The sequence below is a fragment of the Rhinoderma darwinii genome, chromosome 8 (genome assembly GCF_050947455.1).
Source record: "Rhinoderma darwinii isolate aRhiDar2 chromosome 8, aRhiDar2.hap1, whole genome shotgun sequence".
Classification (NCBI taxonomy): Eukaryota; Metazoa; Chordata; class Amphibia; order Anura; family Rhinodermatidae; genus Rhinoderma; species Rhinoderma darwinii.
In genome coordinates, this window is record NC_134694.1 from 17,119,297 (window position 1) to 17,143,667 (window position 24,371).

At 43.7% G+C, this 24,371-nt stretch overlaps 1 protein-coding gene across 1 annotated transcript in view; it reads left to right on the forward strand.

The window, feature by feature from the left end:
• The first annotated feature begins 7,723 nt into the window (after positions 1–7,723).
• Positions 7,724–24,371, forward strand: part of LOC142658611 (extracellular matrix protein 2-like) — a 39,674-nt gene continuing 23,026 nt past the window's right edge. The window contains exons 1-4 of the mRNA XM_075834193.1: positions 7,724–8,469; positions 13,944–14,138; positions 15,366–15,764; positions 16,909–17,190. Coding sequence (XP_075690308.1) covers positions 8,247–8,469; positions 13,944–14,138; positions 15,366–15,764; positions 16,909–17,190 — 1,099 coding nt within the window. The 5' untranslated portion in view covers positions 7,724–8,246. The remainder of the gene's footprint in view (positions 8,470–13,943; positions 14,139–15,365; positions 15,765–16,908; positions 17,191–24,371) is intronic.

Consider the following 24,371-nt stretch of genomic DNA (forward strand, 5'->3'; position numbering starts at 1 on the left):
ACAATCCCTTTTTTGTTAAGTGTCCCTCCATGATAAACTGATCACAGGGTATCCTGCTTTTGGGATCCAAAGCGATCAGACTTAATCTGTGGGGTAACCTGGCAGTTCCTCTGCAGCGCCACCACAGGGGAAAATAAGCATTACACAGTTCACATCAATATGTGGTCCTTTAATGCATGGACAATCTGGGTCCTCCAGAATAAGAGATGCTCTTATAACTTCTCTCTGCTCTGGCTAATAGATGAGGGGCTTAAACAGGGGACCCCATCTATTAACTCATAACTCCCCTGTACACTATTTGAAATAGTTTTTATAAATCAGACCCCCTCTTTAAAGAAAAAAAGGCCTATAGCCATAGTTGTAAATATAAGTACTTTCCTAAATTATATTAATATTCATTATGAGCAGAATTTATAATTTTTGTATGCCTTATTTATGTTATTATTTTCTTTTACGCAGGTTTTACTGTTCATTTTACAAAATTGTGTTAATCTTATTGTATGGATTATTAGCTATGGGAACACCAAATATGTACACTACCGTTCAAAAGTTTAGGGTCACTTAGAAATTTCCTTATTTTTGCAAGAAAAGCACAGTTTTTTTCAATGAAGATAACATTAAATTAATCAGAAATACACTCTATACATTGTTAATGTGCTAAATGACTATTCTAGCTGCAAACGTCTTGTTTTTAATGCAATATCTACATAGGTGTATAGAGGCCCATTTCCAGCAACCATCAATCTAGTGTTCTAATGGTACATTGTGTTTGCTAACTGTGTTAGAAGGCTAATGGATGATTAGAAAACACTTGAAAACCCTTGTGCAATTATGTTAGCACTGCTGTAAACAGTTTTGCTGTTTAGAGGAGCTATAAAACTGACCTTCCTTTGAGCTAGTTGAGAATCTGGAGCATTACATTTGTGGATTCGATTAAACTCTCAAAATGGCTAGAAAAAGAGAGCTTTCATGTGAAACTCGACAGTCTATTCTTGTTCTTAGAAATGAAGGCTATTCCATGCGAGAAATTGCCAAGAAACTGAAGATTTCCTACAACGGTGTGTACTACTCCCTTCAGAGGACAGCACAAACAGGCTCTAACCAGAGTAGAAAGAGAAGTGGGAGGCCCCGCTGCACAACTGAGCAACAAGACAAGTACTTTAGAGTCTCTAGTTTGAGAAATAGACGCCTCACAGGTCCTCAACTGGCAGCTTCATTAAATATTACCCGCAAAACGCCAGTGTCAACGTCTACAGTGAAGAGGCGACTCCGGGATGCTGGCCTTCAGGGCAGAGTGGCAAAGAAAAAGCCATATCTGAGACTGGCTAATAAAAGGAAAAGATTAATATGGGCAAAAGCACAGACATTGGACAGAGGAAGATTGGAAAAAAGTGTTATGGACAGACGAATCGAAGTTTGAGGTGTTTGGATCACACAGAAGAACATTTGTGAGACGCAGAACAACTGAAAAGATGCTGGAAGAGTGCCTGACGCCATCTGTCAAGCATGGTGGAGGTAATGTGATGGTCTGGGGTTGCTTTGGTGCTGGTAAAGTGGGAGATTTGTACAAGGCAAAAGGGATTTTGAATAAGGAAGGCTATCACTCCATTTTGCAACGCCATGCCATACCCTGTGGACAGCGCTTGATTGGAGCCAATTTCATCCTACAACAGGACAATGACCCAAAGCACACCTCCAAGAACTATTTAGGGAAGAAGCCGGCAGCTGGTATTCTATCTGTAATGGAGTGGCCAGAGCAGTCACCAGATCTCAACCCCATAGAGCTGTTGTGGGAGCAGCTTGACCGTATGGTACGCAAGAAGTGACCATCAAGCCAATCCAACTTGTGGGAGGGCCTTCTGGAAGCATGGGGTGAAATTTCTCCCGATTACCTCAGCAAATTAACAGCTAGAATGCCAAAGGTCTGCAACGCTGTAATTGCTGCAAATGGAGCATTCCAAGACGAAAGCAAAGTTTGAAGGAGAAAATTATTATTTCAAATAAAAATCATTATTTCTAACCTTGTCAATGTCTTGACTATATTTTCTAGTCATTTTGCAACTCATTTGATAAATATAAGTGTGAGTTTTCATGGAAAACACAAAATTGTCTGGGTGACCCCAAACTTTTGAACGGTAGTGTATGTTACTTACTAATGTTTATTTAATAAAGTCTATTTAAAATATATATTATATGTAAAGGATCTGCCAGACACAGCTCCTGTGTCGACGCCTGTGGGTAATCAGTCTGCACCTGCTCCTAAGTCTGAGAGAGTGACACGATCTTCTACCAGTCAGGCTGGGAGGCTGAGGAGTGGGAGAGCCTATCACAGCCTGGCCAGACGGAGCTAGCTCCCGCCCTCTGTCTATTTATACCTGCATTTCCTGCTCCTCCTTTGCCTGTGATTCTTTTCTGTTTCCTGGCTCTGCTGCTCCTGCTATCATTATTGACCTTGCTTCATTTTTGACCCTGGCTTTACTGACTACGCTCCTGCTCTGCGATTTGTACCTCGTACACTCCTGGTTTGACTCGGCTCGTTCAATACTCTCCTGCTCTGCGTTTGGTACCTCGTACACTCCTGGTTTGACTCGGCTCGTTCACTACTCTTGTTGCTCACTGTGTTGCCGTGGGCAACTGCCCCATTTCCCTTAGCTTCTGTGTACCCTTGTCTGTTTGTCTGTCGTGCACTTATTGAGCGTAGGGACCGTCGCCCAGTTGTACGCCGTCGCCTAGGATGGGCCGTTGCAAGTAGGCAGGGACTGAGTGGCGGGTAGATTAGAGCTCACCTGTCTGTCTCCCTACCCCGTCATTACATTATATGTATTTTCTTGTCCCTTTGTAGCACTAAATCGGTAATAGTTAAATTATAACGTACTGGCATATTTTTATACCTAGAGTATGTCCTAAGTGGAAGGAAAAAAAAAAGCATTTACACTGTCGAGTGGATCACTAGACTATACTTTTTTCCTTCCACTGTTGCTACACGCTATGCCAAAGCGGGCACGGTATACCTAACCACTGACGGCAACGAGATATCGGTGAGCTGGCAGCTTTGTTTCACTTTGCATATCCTCACGGGCATTATCAAAGGCCACCTCTGGGCTCCTTGTTGCTGCACGAGTGCGGCTGTCAAACAGTCCTTCCACCGGTGGATGTGTAGATCTGTCTGCGTTCATTCCACTTGGGGCAAGAAATTTCATATCCCCTCTGGTTGTGAGAAAATGCCTTCCAAGGAAGTTTTCCCTTCTCAGGCTCAGTTCACATTAGTGTTATGGCTTCAGTTTATAGCAGAGCCATGAAAGCTATGCCGGATCCGTTATTGAAAGCATACTGACGGATCTTGGGGGACCCATAGACCCCAATGAGGTCCGTCTGGTTTCTGATATTTTTTGACGGCAACAATAGTTCTGCAGACTACGTTATTTTTCCCAGAACCCTGATGGAAACCTAAAAAAATACTAAAGGAGTCTGAAATATCCTGGGAAAATACATGTGTGTGACCCCAGCTACTACTAACCATGTATAGTTCTAAGGTGCCAAATGGCTCAGTGCAGATTATATGAATTTTGTTTTTCTCGTAATGGTAATTTGTTTTATTTTATTACGTTATGAACCATTTGCACATAGCAGAGACAAACAGTGGGGCTATGGAGGAGGGGGGGGGGGGGCTGGGGAATTGGTGAAGAGAGTTTGTTCCAAAAGGACAAATCAAACGATCCATGTGTTATAACGTTGCTGGAATCGGTAAAGTTAAATAAGTTACGAAGCAAATTAAGTGTTCACAAACACCCAAAATGGAGAACTTGGTGTAATTTATATTGTGGATTTAGTTTGAGACAGACGCATTAAGAGACCGCTCAGATGACGAGAGCTCTGGCTTTGATTGTCAGTTGATTGATGTGCTACGAAAACAGACAATCCGTCTGACATCTGGAAAGGGTATGACAGAAACTAAGAACTACCGCTGTGAAATTTTAAATAGTTTTAAAGTCTGACCATATTCAAGATCTCTACTGGCTGTCAATGAATGGAACATTCTTATTTACATGCAGAGGCTGAAAAAACCTGTCTAAATCACATCCCACTGAAACAGGTGCATGGCCCGTTATAATGTATCGGTTCTGCAGCTGTTAGATTTGGTCATGATCAGAGCAGGTTTTCAATAACATTTCCATACATAGGCAGCAAGCAGAAATTTTGAAAACGGAGTTTGAAGCGCAAAGTATGTTAGAAAGTTGCATCATGAGCTGTTTTTTAGGTGGTTTTCTATTGACGTTGCAAAGACACAAAATTAGACATTCTCCATAAAAATCTCTTGTCGAACATATGTTTTTTTCTGTGGATTTCACATGTTTGTGAAAGAGCTGTTAACCCCGTAGAACCTTAGGCAATCTGTGAGCCGCCGTATGACGCCTCTGTGAGGCACCATCTTCTCTGCTAGAATCAATGTTTAAATTGAGGTAATTTGTCCATACCAGGCCATATTATGGATTCTTACACAGATCTTTGATATAGTTGTTTGCATGAGGCCTAAGGGCTCCATGGTGACTAAACACAGACCGCTGACATACTAATGTAATTGGTCTAGATTGCAGTGCGATATTTCATGTTATTGCATCTGAGGTAATCCTATAGGTTTAAATGAAATCGCATGTGATTTTTACCTCATAGCGTTCTATTAAAATCGCATGCTATATTATGCAATTGGGGCTCCTGGTACGTAGCTGCTTTGCAGGATCTGCAAGGGGCCGTATGTATGCAGATATTTTTCCCCAGAAGGAGTTCAGAATAGCTCTGTACATATGGAACCCGATGCAGCAGGCCACAACTTTGTCCCTATGAAATTGGAAGCATACAGAGGTTTAGTAAGGGCCTACAGACTTGTATGGGCACCTTATTGCGGCTTTGTGCATTAGCCCTTACACAGTCAGAGCTAAACTTTTAGGTCCGACAGCAGAATGGTGATAAACTGCTGTCTGTTTCCAAGGGCAACCAGCAGAATTTTGAAAGCAGCTGTGTATACGAGAGAAAAGGATCTTAAGAACTTAAAAGTAGTCAAAAAGACGGTAAAGTGAACAATTTACTTAAACTGAAATGTTAAAAGTTGAATTATTCTTTGTGGATATTTGTGGAGTCACGGTCGCAGAGTTGGAGACCACTGGTCTAGCAGGTTCCTTATCTACAATAAGAGAAAAACTGAGCCAATATGGACATGTGCAGCCCAGACACAGCTGGGAATCTAGAATTCATTTTATAGCCCCTAGGCTGCGCTGGACGTTCTCAACCATCATGGGAGCTGTGTACTGGGAGTAGACATTATTTCCAGTACTTATGACCAGTGCTAAACAGGAACATTTATAAATCTGTTGTTGAAAACTACTGGTTGCTATAAACATGGCTTCCTGGTTTCACTGAAAATAGATCTTTTTCATGTTAGTCAGAGAACAGATGTTATACGAGCAGAAACCGGCATTTTGTAGCATATTTAGGTATACAATTTAGAGCCATGGATGGAAGTAGACCAGGAATTGCGTATATCTCAGATACTGTAATAGCCATGTTAACAAAACCACTGTGAGGTAGCCATCAGCTTAACGGGAGCACCAGATGGGGGTCATTGGACAGTCATTTCATCACTGTGGTAGCATCTCGCCGACAGTGATATTTCTAGTATTATGTGACGTGAATATCACAGAGTAGCATCAGAACTTATGGTGTTGAATACCCACTAAAGGGTCCTTTGGGCCCACGCACTGACATAATAATGGGCCTCAGATCCAGTGGAAGACAGCCCCTTTTAAATGGGGCCCTCAGAGTCGACAAGTCCAACACTAATCCAGTCACATGGGAAGTTAAGCCACTGGGTCCCTAGATGCACCTAAACAGATATATGAATTGCATAATAATATTCATTGCATCATATATGTACACCACCATAAAGATATGGACTCCTGTTAAACAGTCATACAGGGAATAGAGAGGTCTCCATAACTAACATCTCAATGGGGCCCTACTTTGGACGGAATTCACACCACCACACATATATGAAGCATTAGGGTATGTTCACGCCGCCTATTTTCGGCCGTGTTTCGGGCCGTAAACGCCTGAAAAACGGCCGAAAAATTGACGGAACGTATTTTGCGGTGTTTTTTTACGCATAAAAAAAACGGCCGCGAAAAAGAAGTGCAGGACACTTCTTGGGATGTTTTTGGAGCCGTTTTCCATAGACTCTATTGAAAAAAGCGAGTGGCACAAAAAACGTCTGAAAATAGGGTGCTGTTTTCTCTTGAAAACAGCTCCGTATTTTGAGACGTTTTTGACTCTGCGTGTGAACATACCCTTAGAGGCAAGGTGCTTGTTTGCCCCAATCCCGTCTAAGAGAAAATGGCAGCGTCACCCTCTGACTTTCTTCTTCTTCATTTACTAACACCACAGTGCACATGAGGGGGCGCCATGGTTAGATGGGTTGTCCACTTTGGACAATCCATTAAAGTTAGAAGGGTTCCTGGCAAAAAGCTGATTGCAGGATATCTCAGAGATCAGCTATAATTTGTGGGGGAATCCAGCAGCAAGTGTTTAATTTCCCTGCAGCTCCACCACAGGTGAAATGAAGCATTAGGGTATGTTCACACGAGGTCATTACGTCCGTAATTGACGGACGTATTTCGGCCGCAAGTACCGGACCGAACACAGTGCAGGGAGCCGGGCTCCTAGCATCATAGTTATGTACGACGCTAGGAGTCCCTGCCTCGCTGCCGGACAACTGTCTCGTACTGAAAACATGATTACAGTACGGGACAGTTGTCCTGCAGCGAGGCAGGGACTCCTAGCATCGTACATAACTATGATGCTAGGAGCCCGGCTCCCTGCACTGTGTTTGGTCCGGTACTTGCGGCCGAAATACGTCCGTCAATTACGGACGTAATGACCTCGTGTGAACATACCCTTACACAGTTCTCATTGAAATCAATAGACTGTCCGTGTAATGCATGGACATGCAGAGTCCTCCAGTGAGACACTTTTCCGCTCTGGTAAATAGATGAGCGTCCTGTATTAGGCCTCACCTCCATTAACTCAGAAATATTTAATAGGGTGCTTTAAAATTCACTTTCTAAATCAGACAACCCCTTTAATTTCTAGCTATCAATTAGGAACCATGAAGGTGGCCATCCTGAGCTGTGCCCTTTTCTCCATAAGCCCCATAGCAGCTGCCTGTTCTGCCTCTATGGTATCTGCCGCTGAAGACACTTTAAGGTGATAATCTTCGGAGCTTAGCAGCACTAAAAAGTGGCTTTAAACTATGGCGTGCCCGAGAAATGCTTCTTAAGAATCCCTCAAAAATTGTCTAAGAATCTGTGATCAATGCGATGACATTTGTACAGCAAGTTTCTCAAATAGTCCTTGTATCAAGCACATTCCATTCCCGGTGGGGTCGACCAACAGCGGCGTCCATGTGAATGTGCCTATATCTCAGTAAGCCTTGTATAAGGTGCACACTTTAGGTGCTTGCACATTGCTGACAGTCCAGAGTAAAAAAAAATAATACAATTTATTTGGAGGGAAACAGAATAAATATATATAAATACATACGTAAATTCACCGTTTTATTTAATCAGGGCTTACAGAAATTTGAAACTTGTCTAAATTCATTTGACCCCCGAGGCATAAATTTCTCAGCCTTGAAGCAGTATCGGTAAACTTGAAATGTGTCATGTTTCCATATGCTGGAGCTCCAACACCCTGTCTACATAGCAACTCTACACAGGAAATAGCAGAGAAAGGTTGCTGTGTATGAACCTGAGTGTAATTCCAACCCCCCCAACTCTGCTGCGTGTTTCTTGTGAACAAACAGAGGTCCTATTCATGGGGACTAGGCCACAGACCTAGCTGCAAGATGCTCTAAAGTCATTTTATATTCAAAACACTCAGAAACATCCAATCTCTCAGAAGCTCCATAAAAAACCATGGGCTAGTTCAACCAATGCTTTCAAGGCATAGAGAAAATATCCCGGGCTGTCTGCAAACCATAGTAGAAGGGGATCACAAGTGATGGAGGGCTTTGTTTGGACAGAAAATACATTCTGTGAAGGGGAAGGAGAAAGGAGTTCACCTTGTGTTTAAGTCCAGCTCTCCCGGGAATATCCTCTTGGAATAGGCTTGGATTGAACTTCTTGCAGTCACTTTGCAGGTCAGAGGAGCAGATTCCATCATCCAACATAAAGAATTAAGAAGACAAGTTAGACATCATGAATCTACTTCTTACTCTGTTGGTTTTCAGTATTTTGGGGTCCACTGCCTGGGCCCAAAAGTCTCGAGGGAAACTTCGCATAGGCCTGCATCAAGATGCCCCAAGGGCAAGCAACTCCAATCTTGTAGATCGGTCTTCACCAAATAAGAAGGTTCCTGAGCCCAGAACCACCAGGCAAAAGAAAGGAGATGCAGAAGTGATGGGCAGTCCCTTAGTTGCAGGTAAGGTCCTTGTGTGAAAATATAAAAAAAAATCTATCCTATCTATCTATCTATCTATCTATCTATCTATCTATCTATCTATCTATCTATCTATCTATCTATCTATCTATCTATCTATCTATCTATCTATCTATCTATCTATCTATCTATCTATCCCAATTAAAATCACATGTCTTTGAGTTGCTGGCCTTGTACTTGTCAGCAGGCTGTCCTAAATTAATCTGTAGTCTAGTGAAGGATAACAAGTAAACTGCATGTAAATTGGAATATCCTGCGCCAACCCTACAGAAGTTTTTGATTTTTTTTCTAAAGCTAATAAAAATAATAAAAATAATTCAGGTATTCGCACTGTATTGGGGAATTGATATTTAAGCAAGTTCCATCATTATTAAATGAATGAGCTTTCGTGAATGTTCAGCCACTAGGGACAGTAGTTCTAAAAATGATTGAATTTGTATTCGAGATTGTTAACCTTTCATGAAGCCACTACTGTTCTTATGTCAACAAATAGCCTAAATAGCAATTCCCTAAGAAGGGCCGCTGAGGCAGGTCTGTAAAAAAATAAAAATAAAAGTTTATAGATTTGCAGGCAAAGGAAGAAAATGGCGGTGAACATAGCCAGGTACAAGCTGGTGTTATTCTGTAGCATGATATATATTTTCTTCTACAAGACCCTGAACACCCCAAGAACAATTGTTTGCGCTGCTTTGCATGTGAGTTATGATGTGGTCTTCCCCTTCTGTTGAGGAGAGAGCAGGGAGGGTCTCTGTTTACTTGTATGCAGGTGGGAGACTGAGTGACTAAAGACAATTCTCCATATCCTCCAAAATGTCTGAATTTGACGTCATCGCGTCTGTCTGCGCCGAGTCACGCACAGTGCAGAGTAGAAGGATCTCCACCCATCATGGGAACGAGGATAGGTAAGTAATTATGTTATTATTTTTCTATTAGGTACATACATATGGGGGCTGGGTATGGGAGGGGGGGTTGATATAGTGACTGCTGAGGGAGCAGGGGGCATTATATTGTGTGGGGCAGCTATGGGGGCATTATACTATAGGGGCAGAGTTGTGGAGCATTATACTGTGGGGGCAGCTATGGGGGCATTATACTGTGGGGGCAGCTATGGGAGCATTATACTGTATGGGGTAGCTATGGGGGGCATTATAATGTGGGGACAGCTATGGGGGGCATTATACTGTATGGGGCAGCTATGGGGAGCATTATACTGTGGGGGCAGCTACGCGTGGCAATATAATATGGGGGCAGCTATGGAGGGGCATTATACTGTGGGGGCAGCTATGCAGAGCATTATACTGTATGGCGTAGCTATGGAGGGCATTATACTGTGGGGGCATTATACTGTGGGGGAAGCTATGGGAGCATTATACTGTATGGGGTAGCTATGGGGGCATTATACTGTGGGGGCAGCTATGGAGAGCATTATACTGTATGGGGCAGTTATGGGGAGCATTATACTGTGGGGCAGCTATGCGTGGCAATACAATATGGGGGCAGCTATGCGTGGCAGTATAATATGGGGGCAGCTATGGAGGGGCATTATACTGTGGGGCAGCTATGGTGGGCATTATACTGTGGGGCAGCTATGGGGGTGCATTATACTGTGGGGGGGGGCAGCTATGGAGAGTATTATACTGTATGGGGAATCTATGGGGAGCATTATACTGTGGGGGCAGCTATTGGTGGCAATATAATATGGGGGCAGCTATGGAGGGACATTATACTGTGGGGGGGCAGCTATGGAGAGTATTATACTGTATGGGGAATCTATGGGGAGCATTATACTGTGGGGGCAGCTATTGGTGGCAATATAATATGGGGGCAACTATGGAGGGGCATTATACTGTGGGGGCAGCTATGAGGGATGCATTATACTGTGGGGGCAGATATGGTGGGCATTATAGTGTGTGGGTCAGTTATGGGGGCATTATATTGTGGGGGTAGTTATGGGGAGCATTATACTGTGGTGGTCATCTATGGTGGGTATTATACTGTGTGGGGTCAGATATGGGGGGCATTATACTGTGTAACGGGATTAAACTGTGTGGGGTCAGCTATGGGGGCATTCTACTGTGTATGGGCATTATACTGTGGGGGCATCCATGGGGACTGTCAGGCAAGGCGGCTGGGCATAGGCGTGCATAGGGGTCTGGTGGTGTCAGGGAGAGGTAGGGAGGCCCAAGCTGAATTCTTGCACCAGGGCCCATGATGTGACAAAAATCCAATAGATATTAACATACTTGCCAACTTTCCTGGAATGTCCAGGAGGCACCCTGAAAAAAGGGGAGACCTCATGTGCTCCTGGAAGAGCAGGTAACTCACCTTATGGTCTCCTGGAAGAGCAGGCAAATTTCCAAGGCACCGCGTTCTCACTAAATACTCGCCTCTACTTGTCCTTGCAATCCTTCCAACTTCCGGGCAGCGCTTCAGGGTGCCTGCAACAGTGGCTGCACCTGGGAGTGATGAGGACTGCGAGCTGCAGGAATAGGGGTCTGTAATAATTTAGGTGGTCTAGTCTCGGGTCTGTATTAGTTTAGGAGATTTGCATTTGTTTAGGGGGTCAGTAGGTGGTTTTATAATGGTAGATATCGCCCGTGCTTAACCAAATTTAACGAGTGCTGATCGACAATACAGCTCGTTGATCATCGCTCCTTAGCTCCGTTCACAAGGAGCAACTATTATAAAATATGGCGACCAATGATTATTACTATGATTGTTCGTCCCCATGCATTTGCATCATGTTGCCAGCGCATCTCCGTTTACACAGGAAGACTAGCTGCCGACTCACATCCATTTTCTTTTTCCGCCTAAATGATGCGATCAGTCGATGAGCGAGCGCTTGCTCGTTCATCAACTGATCTCTGCCCTGTTTACGTAATGGAACGAGCGTTTGTATGAACGCTTGTTCAGCTGATCATTGGCTCTTCAGGGTTTCTGGGTCTGTATTTATTTATGGGGTCTTGAATGAGGCCGTTATTTGTTTGGGGGTTCTAGAGTCTCTATTTGGTGGGTGTGTATTTCCTCGGGTGGTCTTCTCTGGCGTCTGTTTTTGTTTAGAAGGCCTGGTCTGGAGTCTCTATTTGTTTCAGGGGTCTGTATTCATTTTGGGGTGTGATGAAGGGGGTAATATACACTACTTGTGATTTAAATGCCTATAGGGTTTGGGCGTGCCCTATATAAATGGGTGGGGCATGCACACAATAGATCGCTTCTCGGAATCTCCCTGATTCTTCTCATTTCTGAAAAGCAGATAAATAAAGAATGGGGATATATGAGACAATCGCTCCGTTACGGAATTGCTTGTGTAACAGTTGGTGCTTTCCAATAATAACCCACAGGGACATGATCAAATAACCCCTTTTAATAATGTATTGGGGAATTGCCATTTATGTAATCACCTAATATAGTCTTATAGGTCCAAATTTAAGCATATGCTTGACCAGTTAGCCTGTACTTAACCCTTTGGTCTCATGTTCCTGGCTACAGTGTGTACGTTCTTTGGTTGGTATCCTATAATGGACTAGTTGTTACAGGCGGCTCAGCAAGTCACAAGTCCAAACGTTCTTTAAAACTTCATTTGAATCCTTCCTAGGAGTCTATGGAAAATTCCAATATCTTTACGATTTCCCCCGAGCTTGTACTGCTCACAAGGAAAGTGTTAATAATAACAAGTCCCAGCAATGCGGCAGTAAGTGATAATTATTCCGCTCCCCGCTTCCTCTTATAATACGGTTTTCAGAAGCTCTTCTTTATTATGCCAAGGAGTTGGCACAAACTGTTGCCTTTAATCCGACTCCTGATCCTTCATTCTTCAGATTAAATATGATCTTCTCCTAATAACGTCAATCATTTGATGATCGGCGATCATATCCATTAAATAGAACAAGTGCAATATCTATAATCGTACGGATCAGCATTCCCATGGTTAATGTGAAATGCAAACATGTAGAGGGGGCAATATAAGTGTTACCTTTGTTGAAGCATTGCTGTATATACGTACATGCTGATGTTTGATAGGTGACATTTTTATTGCTATGGGAGCAGCAGGAAGAGGTTGCGCTGGTTCTCGGGAAAAATAATGTCATTAATTCAAGGGAGAAAAGAAAGGATGGGGTGGGGGGTATGATGACATGCATTGGAATATGTCAGTGTCAAGTATAGTAACCATAATAAACTGGAGATGAAATGCGGTAATAACGTTACAGTGTACGTGGTGCTAGAGTTTAAGCATCAGCCTATAATTCCAAGAAATTACGAAATTTATTTTGCCTATTTTGACCTATATATAAAGCATTGATATACAGTATATTAATCTTCTTGCCTTGTAGGCGACACACACCATGTTTTAAACCCATGATTCCCATCAGCAGCATACATGTCAAGATAAAAATAAGGTGCCTTTCAGCTGCTGCTTGACACCATAAGGCAATGTTCACACGGGGTCTTTTGCCGAGTTTTTTGACGCGGAAACCGCGTCGCAAAACTCGGCAGAAACGGCCCGAGAACGCCTCCCATTGATTTCAATGGGAGGCGTCGGCGTCTTTTTCCCGCGAGCAGTAAAACTGCCTCGCGGGAAAAAGAAGCGACATGCCCTATCTTCGGGCGCTTCCGCCTCCGACCTCCCATTGACTTCAATGGGAGGCAGGAGAAAGCGTGTTTTATGCCCGCGGCGCTCAATGGCCGCGGGCGAAAAACGGCGCGATAATTGCTGTTCACACGGAGTATTTTGGGGGAGGAATATCTGCCTCAAAATTCCGTTTGGAACTTTGAGGCAGATATTCCTCCCCCAAAATACTCCGTGTGAACATAGCCTAATACTGCTAACCACCTGTAGGTGATCCTGATCACCCTCCATCCTGATTTCATAACTAGAATACGTTTTCCACTTTCTTGTTTACGAATATGATTGCAGACAACATGCCAACATTAAAGTTAGGATGAAACCAACCTGGAATGAGCCCCCTTCTCCAGGGGCCCCATAGGACTGCATTGGTTGCCTCTATAGAATGAGTCCTATTCATTTTATTGTAGGAAAAGCAGGAATGGTTCACTGAGAGAGAAGGATAAAGGTTTCCTTTTCTTCAGGTTTCAGAGCCTACATGGAAGCCCATGCGGCTCCGTGCTATGGGGCTGTGGGCACACAGTGTGCCTCCATATGGGGCCGTATAACTGAATTATTCTTCCTTTAAAAGCAATCCGCGGCATCTGATGGAAGATGGCACAATTTTATTTCTGTTTTTAGTAACGTTTTTGGTCAAGCAGGTGGAGCAGCGGAAGGGTTTGCTTCTCATCATGCTGCTGAGTAAGGTTCTTTCTTCGAAGGATCCACTTGCTAAGGAGAACACTAAAAACATAAGCAGAAACTGTAATATGCTAAGTCACTACATATAAATATATATGTGTCTTCCATTTATGTTCCTTACCTAAATTCTTATGGGTCAATTGTCTACCAGGAAAAGGACAATGCTTGGTGAATGGGATGATCATGTACAATGGAGCGGCCTGGTCTCCTCAACAATGTACCATATGTGTTTGTGACCAAGGAAAGAAGGTGTGCGAGCCTCTTGACTGTGAAGAAGAGATGACTTGTCCTGCTGGCAAATTACAAGTACCTCCAGGTGAATGCTGCCCAGTCTGTGTGAAGACAGGTATGTACCCATCAATCGAAAGTTGTCTAGCACTTTAACGAGGATTCTTTATTTTATTTTAATTTACTTGAAGGCATATAAGAAGTTGTATAGGATACTAATACCAAAAGTATCATAATACATCTTTAAACAGTCATGTACATAGAGCACTGAGGACTCCATAACACCACATAAAGGCAGGGCCACCCACTAGTATGTGCCATCATACGTCACCATACTGAGACAGGGCCACCTGCCCGTATGTGCCATCACACGTCACTATACTGAGACAAGGCCACCTGCCCGTATGTGCCATCACACGTCACCATACTGAGACAGGGCCACCTGCCCGTATGTGCCATCACACGTCACCATACTGAGACATGGTGACCTGGCGCTTCTTGTTCCCTCCCCCAACCTCTGACTGTTTCGCTTCACCTGTTCAGTAATGTTTCTGTGACTAAATCTGCACATTACTCCTGTTCTGTGTACGCAGTCCTTGGTGGACTTAGGATGTTCCTCCCCACACAACAAAGGCACCAGATTCACATTTTACTGAAAGAAGTCCCAATACCCTCCAGACATTTGGGAGAGAAGCGTAAACCTGGTGTGTCACCTTTCAGTAGGTCATATGAACTTCTGTTTGGAGGCCTCCTGCATGTGGACAGGAACATCCCAGACCCAGGCGACTGTCTTTCTGTATGATGTCCTATCTATGCTGACTTAATGGGTGAAAATGAAGAAATTACTACTTTTGTAGTGCCAGTCGGGGCCAGAAAAGGCAAACTCGGACCCACAGCTGCATTTTAGCATCTGTATTATGGCAGCAGCATCTAGACCACATGTAATTCTGCTAAACCTAATGGAGATTAGGTTACCATAGAACACTATGGTGATCCTGGTTTGGTTCACTCGAACCGTGGAGGTTCCCGGTGTGGAGGCCAATATTTGGATGTTAAAATGCGCCCGTAATACAGTCTAGGGAAACTGACACAGAGCTGAAAGAATGAAACATCTCACAAAAAGGATAAGCCTATGTGTTCGACTCCATTCTAATTGGCACTTGATGAGTTTGTTCAATGGGTGCCACTGTACCCGCTAAAAATTATTAAAATGTTTGTAAGAGTCCTTATTAAAAGGACATGTTCTCCTTAAACCTATGAATATTATTACAGGAGTCGTTGTCCCTAAATGCTCACATATGACTGTAATCTAGACGTTGTACCATGCAATGTTTTTATCCTACAGAAACGACACAAGTTCCACTTACGTCAGCATCAACGGTTAACCAAGGAAAACTAACAGCGCAAAAAAACAAGGACGTTAAAAAGGACATAAAGCAGATGAAGGTCAAAGGGGAAACTGCAAGGATAACATCCAAACCAGCCCTGGGACTCAACACAACAAGGAATATTAACACTACGGCTATAAAGCCACCGAAATCAAAGAAAATACCAGCAATAAACAGACTGGTTGATGTTGCCCTGTGGAAATCTCCCGCAAAAAAGGAAATTAATAATAGAAAACAAGAAACCAACATCCAGAAGAAAGAAGTGACTCTTGTTAAGCCAAAAAAAGAGGCAAACGGGGAGAAAAATGCAGATGCCGAAGGTTTAAAGAACCATCAGAAGAAACAGCCAACACAGGGTTAGATATGAATACCAACCAAGGGTGGTTGCCAATGGTCGTATTTCTATGAAGCTTCATATTGTAATACATTGGTCCTCAACCTGTAGCTCTCAAGCTGTTGCAAAACTACAACTCCAAGTATGCTTGGAGTTGTAGTTTTGCAACAGCTGGGAAACCTTGGGTTGACAACCAATGTATTACGGAATGGTGTAAATAGCAATTTCCTAATATGATCTGAGTTTTGGAGATGTTCTATTCCGGAGATGACCCAGCAGGCAATTCCGATGATGATGATAATGTTATATTATGGAATTACTATTTATGCAATATTCCTACCTTTTATATGTTAAGCATGTTTAACCCATAAATACAAACACATTTTCCTCTGAGCGTTGATCAGTTTAGTCTATTATCTAATGTGTATTGGCAGGGTTAGCCCTTATTCAGACGAACGTGTCCGTTTTGCACCCGCAAAAAGAGCGTATTTCAGTTCCGTGTGGCATCAGTGTTTGGTTTTTTTTCATCATTTTTTAGCAACTGGTGGGTAATACACAGACAGGACACAGATGTCGCCCATGTGCGCTCCATTTTTTTCACGCACCCATAGACTACAATGGGCGTTGTGGTCCGCAAAAATTTACTAAAATAGAACATGCATTGAATTTCTCGCAACGGACACACGCTGCATGTATTCAATGGGGCTATTCACGCATGTGTGAATAGTCCCATGGATTTGCATGGGTTCGTGTGCTGTCAGCTATTTCAACAGACAGAAACACGGACGTAAAATGTTCGTCTGAGTAAGGCCTTAGAACAAAAGTCTGCTATTTCTTCCAGAAACTGCGCCACTCTTGTCCATGAGCTGTGGCTAGTATTGTAGCTCAGCCCAATTTACGAAGATGGTTATAAGCTGCAATACCAGACACAGCCTAGAGTGGTGCTGTTTTTAGAAAAAAGCTGAACTTTCTTCTAGTCCCTAAACTAACCCTGTAAAGTCGTTTTCCCACAATAAACATTTGTATGTATCAATATTGCAAGATTTCTATAGTGCCCCCTACAGCGATGCAAAATATAAAAAATTCTGATATATATATATTTATTTATTTATGGTAGACTATAATAGGTGTTATAATTGTAATTCTTTTTCTTTTTTTGTTGGCAGAGAAAACAAGAAACAAAGCAATAAAAAAAGTGGAATCACAAATCCCAAGCACAAAGAAACCAAAGACTCCACACATGGAAACTAATAACAAACGTGTAGACATAGAGTTATCAACCCCAACCATGCCCAGTGTGCCATTATTCATTCATCCAACACTACATCACATCCCCTCCTTACCTAGTGGCTGTCTTTTGTCTGAATTCACCATTGCCTGTGCCAATACAAAGATGACCTACCTGCCTCTCATGACTGATTCAGGATTGAAGACTCTCTACTTGGCCGGTAAGAGAAATACCAACAGTTTTACTACTAGTAGATAGATCGGGGGCTTTTACAGTAGATCAAATTAAGCTTTACAATAATCTTTTAGGCTTGAGCTACAGAGGTATTATGGTTTTAAAAAGGTTGAGGTGAGAAATCAAACTCAATGGAGTAATATTAAAGGGGTATTCTTATCTTAGACATTGGCTATTCACAGGATAGGCCATAAATGTCTGATAGGTGCAGGTGCCAGGGGTGGGACCCACATTTATCTCCAAAATGGGGGGTCCCCAAGCCTGTCCCATCTAAACCAGACAAAGAATCAATGGGGAGATGGCTGGGAAAAACGGAAACGGTCAAGCTTGTAACTTACATTCACTTCTATAGGAGTTATGGAAACAGCGGAGCACAGTGGCCACCTTTTCATTGATTCTGCTCCAGCATGTGGCGGCCACCTCACCAGGCGGGATGGGGTCAGGAGACCACTGTTCTGGAGAAAAAATAACAGAGTCTCCATGGAGAGCTTAGCATGACTGTGCATTACTCAGCAAATTTATTTAAATGAGATCTGTGTAATGCTTCATCTCTCCTGCGGTGGTGCTGCGGGGGAATTGAGTACTTAAATCGATACAAAGACTTGTAGCTCACTGAAAACTTTTCAATGGCTGGGGTGCGAGTGCACTGGTGGGTCCTCCTCACACGAAAAATACAGTCTCTCTAGGTATCCCAGACTGAAATATTGTATTAAGAATAATAAGTGTAATTGTGTGTGTGTCCTAGGACTCATGCACACAACCGTGTTTGGTCTATGATAAATATTGCTGAAAACAGGATTACAGTACAGGACAGTATTTATGTGGGGAGGCAGGGACACCTAGCATCATAGATGACTATGATGCTAGGAGCCCAGCTTCATCAACTGCAGTCAGTCCGGGAAATACGGCCGTGCAGTGCAGTTCTAAATGGCGTCTATTATATTTCCCCAAGATTTATGGTTTCTTCTATCTAAATCAAACTGAGTAAGTTCAGCGGGAAAAACAAATTTTCTCTGTATTAGGTTTGGTTTAAAAATCTGGTAATAGGGCCTGTTTATTTGGGTGGGGAGAGAAGGATGGGCTCCCACTCCATCCTCACAGTCCTGGTCTTGGGTTGTCTATTGTAATTAGGGGTCAGGTGTGACAGCCCTTTAATAGACTGCAGGTTAGTTAGACTGGTCTCTCTCAGTCTGGGAAAAGGAGCAGGTGATAGGAGCATCGACCTGCATATGAGGTTGTATGGACTGCGTTGTTTATGGTGCCAGGTATTCGGATTCTACAGCACTGGCGGCCATTCTGTATACGGGAGCCATAGAGACGAGCAGTACGCTCTGTCTTCTACTGCAGAGGTATGCTCCGCCGGCAGCACGGACTGTAGTCAGTCTGTGGCCTAGATAGAAGCAGAAACGGTAATACACGTGATTTAGAAAAATGATTATTGTACACACTCCTACACTATAATCACTTTACCGTGAAACTGGACGTAGTTAGAGCCGGAGAGGCACAGGTTTTTCTTTTGCTGGTTTTTGTTTACTCCTATTACAACCAGAAAATAAAACTGGCTGAGGCCAGTAGCCGGTCCGCCTTCAGGTTTATGTGGGCCCTTGGGCGACACAGACTTAGGCCCCATGCACACAAACGTAAAAACGCCCGTAATTACGGCACGTTTTTACAGGCCCATAGACTTCTATTGGCCACGGGTACCTCCCCATATGCTTACGGGAAGGTGCCCGTGCTGTTGAAAAATATAGAACATGTCCTATTTCAGGCCGTAATTACGGCACGGGCAGGCCCATAGAAATCTATGGGGCTCCCGTAATTACGGGTGACTACGTGTGTGCACCCGTAATTACGGGAGCGTTGCTAGGCGACGTCAGTAAATAGTCACTGTCCAGGGGGCTGAAAGAGTTAAACGATCGGCAGTAACTCTTTCAGCACCCTGGACAGAAACTACCGATCACAATATAGATCAACCTGTAAAAAAAAAAAAGACGTTCATACTTACCCAGAACTCCCTGCTTCTTCCTCCAGTCCGGTCTCCCAGGATGACGTTTCAGCCCATGTGACCGCTGCAGCCAATCACAGGCTGCAGCGGTCTCATGGACTGCCGCGTCATCCAGGGAGGTCAGGCTGGATGTCGAAAGAGGGACGCGTCACCAAGACAACGGCCGGGTAAGTATGAATTTCTTTTACTACGGAAAGTGCTGTCCCTTCTCTCTATCCTGCACTGATAGAGAGAAGGGGCTGCCTATTAGTGCAGTGCAATTTTGCAGAGAAAACGTGCCCGTAAATACGGGTGGAATACTGGTGACACCGGACCCGTATTTACGGGCACGGGGCCGTAAATAGCGGTGCAATACGGGTCGAATATGTGTGACCAAGGACCCGTATTTACGGGAAGGAAAAAATATGTTCGTGTGCATGAGTCCTTAGTAGGCCCCTTTGCGGGGAACTCACGATGGCAGTAAAATGGCAGAAAACTTCACTTTGTGCCCCCATAGAGAAGTTAGGCCCCCAGTTTGTACCCCCATAAATTTAGTGCCCTCAGGTAGTGGCACACAGCACCCCCTCTCAGGTAGTTGCACACAACCCCCCCCTCTCAGGTAGTGGCACACAGCCCACCCCCCTCTCAGGTAGAGGCACACAGCCCACCCCCCTCTCAGGTAGTGGCACACAGCCAACCCCCCTCTCAGGTAGTGGCACACAGCCCACCCCCCTCTCAGGTAGTGGCACACAGCCCACCCCCCTCTCAGGTAGTGGCACACAGCCCACCCCCCTCTCAGGTAGTGGCACACAGCCCACCCCCCTCTCAGGTAGTGGCACACAGCCCACCCCCCTCTCAGGTAGTGGCACACAGCCCACCCCCCTCTCAGGTAGTGGCACACAGCCCCCATAAGACACATACCCCCTGAGGAAGCACTCACAGCGAAACGCGCGTTGGGGTCTCTGTGGTAGAGCGAACGTCGTTTCATACCATTTTTTTGCTGTTTTGGGTAAGGCTGCCTTTTGTCTGATATTTGCATGCACTGACACTTTCTCTTGTTTCCCCTTTCACTAGTCGAAAATGTTTACAGGGTATTAGAGGTAATCGGTATGGAACCCCTTTGGGTCTGAAATAGATTTTGCGGTTACTCAGTACAGCCTTTCTATTTTTACATGTTATCCAGCAATTTCCATGTTTCGCTCTATAATATCACATTGTCTTTACTAGAGTCTTGTCTTTATATGTTTTTTTTTAATAGTGTTTGTCGTATTTGTGTAATAAAATTGTTATATTCTTATATACTTTTGGCTACATGCTCCAGTTCTTTTTGGTATGGTTTAAATGGTAACCAGATAGGAGCCGGAGTAAAAAAAAACAAAAACGAACAAAGCAATGAGAATATATTACAAAGATGCTAGATTCTACATTTATTTGCTATATAGTCGATGTTATTCAAAGATGGCGTTTTAACTTCAGGTGTGTTCATTGATGCTTTAAGGTATGTTCACACACAAACGAAGAGAAAACTGCTCCTGATTTTCAGACGTTTTTTGTGCCACTCGCGTTTTTCGCAGCGTTTTCACGGCCGTTTTTGGAGCTTTTTTCAATAGAGTCTATGGAAAACGGCTCCAAAAACGTCCCAAGAAGTGTCCTGCACTTCTTTTTCGCCGCGAATAACGCTCCGTCAGAACGAAAAATGGACGAAAATAGGTCGTGTGAACATACCCTCAGTATGTTCTCAGTTAGTAACCTCCACATGCTCAGATTTGTAGGAAGTCGGCCTCATCTTTTTCCATTTGATGCAAACTCTTAAGTGTTATGCTGAAATACTCTGTTCTGCTTGCACTTTGACTTTGAAATAACTTTAAATTATAGCTATATAGGTTTATATACATGTAAATGATATTCTGTCATAATTGACTGTGAAAAAAGTGTTTAAAGGACCTGGCACTAGAGAAACAGCTGGCATGCTTGGCACAGGCTGGCAGCATCAGTTGCGGTATTGGAATACATGTTGGGTGGAACCGTTCTTCCGCAGCTTGGTTAGACATAAAATCAACGCTGAGCTGCTACATGTGCAATAATGGAGCCGTGCTGTCTGCACTATTGCTGTCATTTTAAGGCGGCGTTGCTAATATTTATGTCTCTGTATAGTCACGAGGTAGAAGTGAGGGAGAAGCTTTCCATGAGATCTCCCTCCTCACATCTGGCCTCATTTAATAATCTGACCGCGTAAAAAATGGCTTTAACTAAAGCAGTCACTTCCCAACCCAGATAAATACAATGTAATCCGCTAAGCAATAAACTAAACGCACATCACATGACGCAGCATTTATGTACTTGAAGTACCTTCACAAGGTGTAGAGCACCAGTCGTGACTGCACTGGAGCAGAGCGGGCTTAGATATATCTGCCGCGGTCAAAAGCAGATCAAAACGGAGACATTTTTTCCAGACCACATGGTGTATTCCAGATGTACATCTGGCGGTTGGATGAAGCTTGTCAACTTTTTCCTGTAACTAAAATGTATTATTTAATATGACAAATGAAATAGGCAACGAGAGGATCTAGAATCACCAATTACCCTCCACCACGTCAAAGCCTGTTTTGGTATGCTACAATATTGTTAAAGGGTATGTGCACTTTGCAACCAATGTTTTCTTGCTGTAGTGCATTTCTAATAATACGTAAAAAAATAAATAAATTGTGTATACAGCTGCTATGTTGAACTATGTGTTTCCATGGTTACAGATTGCAAACAAACTGTGTGTAGTCTGATCCTGCCGTCATGTATTACTCCATTACCTATGCCCGTCTTCTTGCTAAGCTATCAGTAGAAGAGGGGGGGGGGGGAGTAACACATGATTGCAGGATCCGACTACACAGGGTTTGTTTGTAGTCTGTAACCATGGAGACACCTACGTCTGTGTAGAAGCTGTATACACAAAATGGTAGAATATAGATATTTTTTTAATCCAATGTTTGTAGAGTTGCTTCATTTTGTATTTTAGATGCATTTTAGCTGCAAAAAAGTCATCACACTGACTATCATATATACATCAATTTTATGTAGAAGGTTCACCTTTGCAACACGCTCAGGTTAAGGAATATGTAGCTCTCCTCTTGCCATACAGTTCCCAAGTGATACTACCATCCAGTAGCCACATAATACTACCACACTGTCCTAGCGGTACCGTCGTGTACAACTAATACCACCATATAGTGCCCAAATAATACTCCCCTACTCAAGAAGTCTTACTCATCCACTCATTGCAGCCCTGGAAGTCTAGTATTTGAATATCCCAACATGCAAAGCATATGATTTTGGTAATAAGTAATTAGTCGTTGAGCTATAATTTGTCCATCAAGTAAAAGATTTGTGTTTGCTAATTAGAGGGCGTTTCCTAAAGACCTTCCCATCATCTCCAGAATGGAGACCCCCATCTTCTCTCCTTATCTCACTTACCGACTCCTAAAGGTCGCCACACAAGTGGCAATAATTTAGCGGATCTGACCAATTTTTGGTGATATGTCAGGGGGTGGTACTGCCCCGTTAAGTGTACTGTGACCCCATTGTTGGATGTGTGATCTCACCCCCTTCTGTGCCTGTCCATGTGTGATGTTGTGTTGTCCTGCACACTCGTCTAGCGTCCTCTGTGGCTTGTCTGATGTTTCTCTTTCCTTCTGTGGCCGTCTCTCGGTGCTGCGAGCAGGGTAGGGGGAAGGTGGCAGCGTGGAGCGGGTGTCAGATGCAGTAACGGTGCTTAGCGTCGATGTTGCCATGGTGACTGCATCCTGTGAGTGCTGTGCGCCATGACACTGACATGGTCACCATGGGCATGGAGTGGAGAACGCTTCCCCTGACGTGAAGGAAGAGGAGATTGCGAACCAATGGTCAGTGAGCTTGCAGTCACTTCTGCGCAGCCCGACTAGGTGGTGGAAATGGTTCTTATTGCAGCAAAATGTCCTCACGTGTATGTGGTATAAGGATATTTGGTATGATTGGGGAAGATGTATTTGGAGATTAGGGTACCATTCCCCTTATATCCCGCACTGAGAGGTACTGAAGCTTCTAATTTCTATGTTCTTCAGAAAGAAGGTGGGTGGAAGGGAAATGAGAACAAGCAAGATAAGAGGGTCTTGTGGAGGTCCTGTTAGCTGTGCGCACAAGGTTGCATTGCATTCTTCATAACTCAACAACTGAATGTAAAAATGGACAATAAGTGCAGACTTCCTTCCATGAACAGCGTACAGACTTAGAGAAGAAAATCCTGGAGGGGTATCAATGTTTTACTATCTTCTAAATAGGTTTAGCTCACCATAGAATATTGGTTGGGAGAAGCCCAACTTTAAAAAATAAATAAAAAATAGGCTTCCAACTCCACGTAAAAACACTATAGACACACCAATCCAGCAGAACAAACCGTATAGAAAAGCCCAGTCCTGCTCTGACAACATCAGCAGATCACTCAAATGCTTTGAGGCTGTCAAGGCATGGTGGGAGTTGTAGTTTTGCAACAGCTGGAGAGCCATAGGTTGGAGACCACCAAAACATTTTTTTTTGGCTCAAGTAAGCAATTCTATTAGTAACATGATATAGTGGAAATTTCCACATATGTAATTAATTACAGGGGTTCTTTGGGGCTATAACATGGTCTGCCCTTGGGATAGCCACTAATGTTTGATCAGTGGCGGTCCAACCCCCAGTCAGCACTCTGAAGGGGCAGTATTGCTCCTGGGACTGCTGCTTCTTTTTCGTTTCTTACTAGGAGTGGACACAGATGGTAGGGGGCCCTGTGCTAGATGAGTATATAGACCACTTGGTCTCAATAGTTTGTCATAGAGCACCTCCCTTGTGTCTCTTTAACAATCCAGAAGTTGGAAGCTGCTTTTAGGGTGACAGTGGGCTCCATTTAACTCTTCAGCTACACAGGTTGCACATATGGTATGTCCACCCGTGTTATTTACATAGGCGCAGTGGTTCGTCTGTTCAATTCAATGAGACGAGTCGCATTACCAAGCACAACTGCTCTTATGGATGATCCGCTCTGTCTATGTAAACAAAAACAGGGACATCGCAAACCCCTTCATTGTGCTGATCGGCGAGAGTCCCTGAAGTCAGACGTCCACCGATCAAACAATGATAGCCTATCCTAAGGATAGCCCATTAATGTTCGTCCCGGA